This window comes from Papaver somniferum, chromosome 6 (assembly GCF_003573695.1).
Source record: "Papaver somniferum cultivar HN1 chromosome 6, ASM357369v1, whole genome shotgun sequence".
Lineage (NCBI taxonomy): Eukaryota > Viridiplantae > Streptophyta > Magnoliopsida > Ranunculales > Papaveraceae > Papaver > Papaver somniferum.
In genome coordinates, this window is record NC_039363.1 from 160561474 (window position 1) to 160569162 (window position 7689).

General features: G+C 35.7%; 1 protein-coding gene across 1 annotated transcript; it reads right to left on the minus strand.

Moving 5' to 3' along the window:
- Window positions 1-1123: 1123 nt before the first annotated feature.
- Window positions 1124-7113, minus strand: LOC113289923 (protein REDUCED WALL ACETYLATION 3-like). The gene is made up of 17 exons (XM_026539349.1): window positions 6825-7113; window positions 6697-6729; window positions 5791-5882; window positions 5078-5218; window positions 4923-4979; window positions 4778-4850; window positions 4367-4525; window positions 3853-4002; window positions 3488-3743; window positions 3275-3396; window positions 3115-3201; window positions 2910-2998; window positions 2746-2808; window positions 2587-2643; window positions 2233-2329; window positions 1968-2126; window positions 1124-1614 (listed from the first exon to the last, which is right to left on the minus strand). The coding sequence occupies exons 2-17, from the start codon at window positions 6718-6720 to the stop codon at window positions 1609-1611; spliced, it is 1632 nt and encodes a 543-aa protein (XP_026395134.1). The 5' UTR covers window positions 6721-6729; window positions 6825-7113; the 3' UTR covers window positions 1124-1608.
- Between the last annotated feature and the right edge of the window lie 576 nt (window positions 7114-7689).

Below are 7689 nucleotides of genomic sequence, written 5' to 3' on the forward strand. Positions count from 1 at the left end.
AAGCTGTAAATTTTTCATCCTACACAATCGGAAGAAAAAGTGCACCTCTATAACCCGAATGTACAAATTCGGAAGTAAGAAGACACATATTTTTTCCGAATGAAAATAATCGGAATATAACTAAACACGTTTACAACCGAATATTCATCAACTGGAGTTCAGAAACTCTAAAATTTTATCCTACACAATCGGAGGTATAAAACATTATATTGTCTTCCGAATAAATACTGGCCCCAAAATGGGATTTTTCCTATATCATAAATTTTGAGATTTTTTCAATATATACATTCGGTAGTGAGTGTTCTTCCGAATACTTTGTGTCTACTTAAATATATTCGGTAGCCAAAAAATTCATTAAACTACCGATTATTAGCAGTTTGTATCCAGGAAGATATGGCCACCAATATTCGGCAGATAATCATCAAATCTTTCTCCCGAATACTGTCGATGTTCTTGAAAAATGAAGAACACGACTACATTCGGAAGTAAATGAGCATGCATATCGTCCGAATCTGGATAAATAACCGAACACCCTAGAAATTTTTTTTCTCGATTCGACGAATTAAAGCGAAATAAACCCCAAAAATGATAGATTCTTACCTAATTGGGGCCATTTGAAGTTGACGAAGTGTTTGAGTCTCGGAATCGCCACCACCGACTACATTGCCGGGTACTTGTTCTTCGCGTTCTTCTTCATTTGCAGCAAGAATTTCTTTATTTCTTGCTAAAATTCCAATGTTTGGATCGATACCCCGAGCAACATTTTTGGTTCTAGGTCTGTGGGTTTCATTTCTCTTATCCATTGTTTTATAATCGAATCGACGATGTTTTGATTTTACGATTCGCGGCGATGTTTCGGTTAAACGAAGAAATTTTTTTTTTGTTCCACAATCGGAAGATAATATGAAACTGGAAGAAGAAGAGTTGAAATGAGTAGAATTGTTTTTGATTTGGTTTTTATACAGTTTTACCAGAAGGACATTTATATAACTTCAATATCATATAGGGTACCCCTTAACTAGAGTCTTTGGCTAGGTATAAATTGATAGCCCCTAAATCCTTTTGAGTGGCCCCTAAAAACGCCAGGATAATTAACTCTTCAAAAAAAAAAGAATTCGCAGACTTTAGCAAAAAGTTTCAGAAATTTCATTTAATAACAATAATCCAGATCCTCCGGTGATTTCTTTTGTTTTTTTCCTCTATCAAAACATTTCTGTGACGCCTAATTGACAGTAACTATTTTCTGAATCACACCACTTAAAAACAGGTGATCTGAATTGAAGGAAATAAAAAAGTTGGCATGCAAACCAAACAAAAAATTACAACAACATACAAGCTTTTCTGTACGCCTGCTTCCTTGTTTCTTCTGTACTTGCTAACCGCCATTTTTAACCTTGTTTTTTTATATCCACCTGCTTGCAAACTCAATTTGATATTGTAACAATTCAACTTGATGTTGCAATTTCTACCAGAAGTGTTGGATAAGTAGTTAAAGTTCCTAAGCTTGTAGAATTCTCTGTGCTTTCAGTACCTTCTTATTATTATCTGGATGTGAATTTTCCGTCTCCCTTGAACACTTAAAATGACCAATTATCGGTTCTCATCTAATCATGCCTGTCCATTTTGCGTACAAGGTATATTAGATATAAGCACAAAAAAGGTTGTCCATACATATTTTTGAGTGGGATTTTTTTACATATTAAGTTTTCACTGACTTCTCATGAGAGTCCCGAAAATCATTCCACACAGTGGTGCAGACGTTGTACTAATAGTCTAATACCACATAAATGAGAACCCAATTTGCTGGTCAGAGGGTGTCATTCACCATTATCCAGAAATTATATATCAGGTTCAGATATCCGACTTATTTTTTCCGAAACAACAAGTAATCAGATATGGATATTTTGGATGAGGATGATAAAACAAAGAAACTAAGTACCATAAAAGGTTTAAGGTAAGAATCTCACCGGGGTTAACGGGATCTGAAGAAGAATCAATGAGATGAAATACAAACAAACTGAAATAGCAGCACCAGCTATAACATTATACAACAGCCGCCGGTTGTCTTTTGTTGGTATGAACACTGTCTTTAGTGTATTAGTCAGCTCAAAGAGGCGGTATGATAACTACAGAAAAAAATATTTAAAATAATCAATGTGAGATAAGTGATATCAATTCCTTCCATTTGACTTGGCATAAGCTTGGACGAAATTAAACATCAGATTTTCTTACTAAGACATAGATGGCAGTTGTGAGCATAAAATTAAGTAACGGGTAATCTGGAATGATCGAAAGGAGCCACTTGGGCTGTCCGTTGGGAACATCTGATCTGCAAACTCATGCAAAAGAGACTAATAAGGAAAAATATCGAATATCTGGCCAAAATGTACTAGAAAGATAGTCCCCGTCTAGGTTCAATTGATAAATAACATCACGGATTTTTTTTTTGACGAAGGTAATTTGCCAAGATAATCAACATAAAGAAAAGTGACACAGCTTAGACACTGTCATCGGAATTTGCAATAGGATGTATTATGTATATGAATAATATGATTGGGGTGGAAAAATGTAACAAAGTCTGCGTACCTCAGCCAGATATGGAACTGGGAGATGTAGGTTTCCAACGTAATCTTGCCAAGCCACCTATTATCCCAACAACTTGTCAAAAATGCATAGATGCTTCATTTGTAATGGCCAACAAATTCTCTTTTAAATTTAAATTGAAACAAGAGGAAGACAGCTTACGCGAAGAGGGTTAGAGAGAAATTTCGTAGATGCTGAGTAAAGTTACGCAAGCAAATGTAAACACTGAAAACAAAAAATGAAGAAAATCAAGTAATTACAAGAAACCACTCTGATATATTACACGGAAATCAATGTATATGCACTCAAAATCACCCAATACTCACGTAATAGGGATCCAAGATGTATAGGGGTGGAGCTTATTATATGAAACCTTATCCAGCTTGTAAATATACTCGTACCACAAATAACCAACCTATATAGTGGATGCGCATAGCATATTAGACAATTCCCTGAGATTGAAAGAGGTAAAAGCAATATAGGAATCTAGTACTACAGCTTAAGACCATATTGTTAATATGTGCAACTCACAAATATGGAAATTGCCACGATGGTTGTTTTAATGGACAACCTACGTTTCGTAGCAGATTCCTCTAGTTTTTCCATCCACTTCTCAACCTACGAAGTTCAAGGATTTCACAATTTAGAGATGGTATAGCTGGAAATGCAACAGTGAAGATTAGAAAAGTACCTTTGGGTGATAATATGCATATATCATTCCAATGATCCAGATATAACGATCGAGACCTGATCTGAAATGCCACTCATGCAATAGCGGGAGATTTGCTTTTGCTGGGTCTGCATCCTTGTACCCTGACATGGAAAAACCAGTAATTGCAGATAAGTTAAAGAGGATACACAAGCTGTCTAGTGTTTAATCGTAAATTGAGAGTAAGTCACTGACCTATGAGGAATATAAAAGGACTCCACAAAAGGTCGAAAACACCAGGAATTTCCCAAACCAAGATAACTACCAAAAAGCATGATACAATCTTCACAGCCATCACGGATCCAACCTCATTATATTTGTAAAAAATACCAAGTGATCCATACACCATGAGAGTGTAAAGTGTGTGCATCGGACAGATATAGTACAGAACGTAGTCATTATTAAGAACAATGCAGCAGAATGCCACAAAGAAATTAAGCCGCCACATCATCTGCATTGGGAAATGGCAGATTAGAAAACTTGGATTAGTTAGAAACAAAGAAAAAATGAAAACTATAACTTCCTACAGTTCAACATACATAGTAGTAAAATATACAAACCTGAGCAAATCGTCCAAGACTAAAATCCTTTCGAATGTAGTAATAGGAGAAATTCCCAAATCCAGTCATCCAGACATATGCGGCAATGAAAACACGGATCGCATTATAGATCTCCGTTGCCGCGAAGTAGTGGTACATCAAAAATAGGACCTGTTTAAAGTACAAAATTAAACTTCTCATGGCAAAGAATATTTAAGGTCCACCTTTTCTGTGGATGCTATGGATACATGATGAGTGCAACATTTACCCATTCCTAGGCATGTCAATACACGAGGCCTACCACAATTCAATTAAAAAAAAATAAAAAAATAAAAAAATAAAAAGAGAGAGAGAGAGAGAAGAAGATACACGAGGACTACCACAACCAACACCAAAATAAACAGGCTATTGGCAATGCCGTTAAGAATAAGAAGTGGCCAGACAAACAAAGAAAAGACCACATAATTTAACTGCAGCCTTATACACAGTAAATAGAGATGCAATGGAATTTAAAAGGTAAGAACTTTGTAATGACCTGCATCCATCCTTTCCACTCCTCAGTTTGATGCCGATTAAGATAAAGCACAGCTTTACCAGAGAATGCTGACTTATCATGGTGCTTCTTGAGAGAAGTCATTGATGAAACTATAATGAGAAGTATGTATAGAAAGAGGAAAAGATCGCGATTGTATGCCTGTCAAAGAAAACCGAACCAATAATAAGTAATGGACGAGATTGTGCACCTATATTCATCACAATGATTACAAGAAATTGAAATGGAACAACCCAGCTACTGAAAGATTAGATTATATAGTCCCCAGACATAAAAAAACGTCATGAACAATAAATCACTTAATACACTTCTGCAGCTAAAAGCCAAGCAGGTGCCAGCCATTTCAAACCCATGGCGTAATCCAAAAAAAAAAGAAAGAAGAAGAATGAGTACCTTCTTGGATTCTGCAAATGTATCGGTACGATCACATATGTAGTAATAAATCAGAACAGCACCAAGTTCGGACCTACATGACAAAACATTCATTTAGAATGAATGTTGAGCTCCAAGTTATAGGCAATCACTTAGGATGACTTACATGGCTCTCAGAGTTGGTCGATTTTCTAGTAAGAACGAATCTTCCATCTTTAGGAACCTAGCATATGACAACAACCCAGACAAGATAAGCAAAACATCTGTGTGGAAATTAAAATATACCAAATTGATGTTAATATGTGTAACAGCGTAAGCAACCTGATTAGGTTTGCTGTAATTGTTGAACTCTGAAACCTAGCAGAGGCCGATCTTGGAAGGCCTCCTTCCAGCAATATAGCTCTATCATCTTCCTTGATTGCTGATGCATCTCCCAATTCAACCAAATTCGTATCTGAATGGCTGCTTAAAAGAGAAATAATCATTCATTCAGAAGCAGACTAATCTCCGCATGGATTTCAAAAAAGAATAAGAATTACTGAAAAATGAACTGTAACTGAATGATAAAAAGAATAATCACTAGTTCTCTCAAGTTGATCGAATTTAAGTATTCAGGACACTGCAGCCTTGGCTTATGCTAATAAGATGCATCACTAATAATCTTCTCTAGAAGCTGTGAAAGTCATAAGGCACCTAGTTTTCGTCAGTGGCGAGAAATTTAGTTGGATGTAATCTGTAATCTGATCCATAATCTCGGTGCTAATTACATAACCTTGGCGTGGTGGGGTTTTCCATATTACTTCTCGACTTCAATAGACTTGCAGTACCATTACGGCATTACCAAACAGAGCTTTCTCTTAAGCCTATAAGGATTAAATGTTCCCCGGACGTATAAATTCTGTCTAACCTAATATAAGTTATTTGGTCTGAAATGATAAACACAGCGAAAATGCAGATGAACTGAAGCACTATTATACGAAGGCAGAAGCTGCACAACTTTAAACTAAAATAAAAAACAGCACAAACAAACTTACACTTTTGTAGGAGTTGAAGATTTCTTGTGTACCAAGAACTCAGAGTATATCCATGCAATGAACACCGGTGCAATGCCCAACAAAAATGAAACCTGTAAAAGTCAGAGTTATAGTTAACATAACATCTCCCATGGGAACAAGCATTTAATAGTTACACATCTCGTGAACAGAAAGAGACGATACAATCGGCGGAACTTCTCTTTGTATGATATGATAACACGTCAGATATAATTTCTAACTTAAGTGAGAAGCTAACAAATTATCTAACTAATTAAGCACATACATAAAGATGTCAAATTATAATTTGAGTTTGATCACTTAAGCATAACTGCGCAATATGCATAACCTCATAGAAGACCAAAATAAGATCTAGCTATGTGATCCCTTCAACTTATAGTTTCTGTTCCATATTTCTAAAACCACAGCGTAGTGTACCTAAGATATGCTTTTTAGTCTCTCAGAGTTAGCAAATAAATGATTTGTCTCGCAAGACACAGTCTTAACTAGAAGCAAGTTCTGGAGCTAAATCGTATGATATCTAACAGACATTGAAAACACAACTTTTTAACTGAAAAGTTTGTCAGTCACAAGAGTTCAATCAGTAGTTCGTTCCTTACGCATAAGGAAAACAGAGATACATCTAATCAACACGTATTGACAGCAAAAGAAAAAACCAATGCTATCACATTATACATCATCACTACCCAGATATCCACACCAGAAAAAACCCAATACTATCACATTATACATCATCACTACCCAGATATCAACACCGGATTTTGTTTACTTGTACGTTACAAACTTATAATTTACAAAAACGAAATCTATTCTTAAGCAATTCAACTCAATTAAGACACATTATCACTGCCGACACTTAAAAAGAAAAAAGAAAAATCAAAAACACACCTGCCCCGGCGTCACAACCACCATGTTTTTTGCCTGCAAAGAAATGGATCCAAAAAAAACACAAGTAAGAAACAAATCAACGCAAATTCATAGATCCAACGATCACTTAAAAGAGAAAGAGGTGGAACCTGTATACGGTACTTGTGGAGTAGTAGTAGAATTGATTGAGAGAAAAAAAAACATAAATATATAAAGAGTGAAAACTAAGGATTTTCAATGACAAAGATTGAAAAACCCTAACTAATCAATCAATCATTGAAGAGAAGTAGATCTGAAGCGAATCCCCGATTAAACCGGTAGAGAAGATAGACTTTGCTTCGAAAACTGGACACACAAAATATATATAATGGTTAGAGCAAATGTAGCTCTCAGTTAGTGTGTGTCTAATTCAACCGTTTGTTAGTTGTTTTCCGTCTCGGGCAGAAAGAGAGAAGAAAAATATTAGAGTCCTGCTCTCACGCGCGCGGTCGCATGAGTCTTGAGAGCTAAATAATCCCGCATCTAGTCACCGTTCGCATGTACTGTTATCGAGGTTTGCAAATGCAGATCCTAGATTAAAAGGAGGTTAGGTTAGTCAAATCAGATTTGAGACGAATCCCCTTGATGCCTTTATTTATGGGTTAGAGATTACTTTTAAATCATTTAAATTCTCTGAAACTCCATGTTATTGGATAGGATTTCGTAAGAGTCACTCCAACACCCCTATTATTTAAATAAGAATCGAAAGTTATTGATTTGTTGTTTTTAGAGATTTGGATAGATTTTTTTAGGAAAATAGGCATGGAAGAAATCTCTCCACAAGAGGTGATATTTTAGGAGACTTGGAAATTTAGGAAATACTTGTTTTGAGAGTAGGACCAATTTTTTTTCCTCTTTTTTTGTTTGAGATGATGACCAAATAACGCGCTCAGTGGCGAGATAGCATAGCAAATAAGATATGGGATGAGATGAATAAAGAGAATAATAGGCATGGGACAATTGTGAGATTTATTT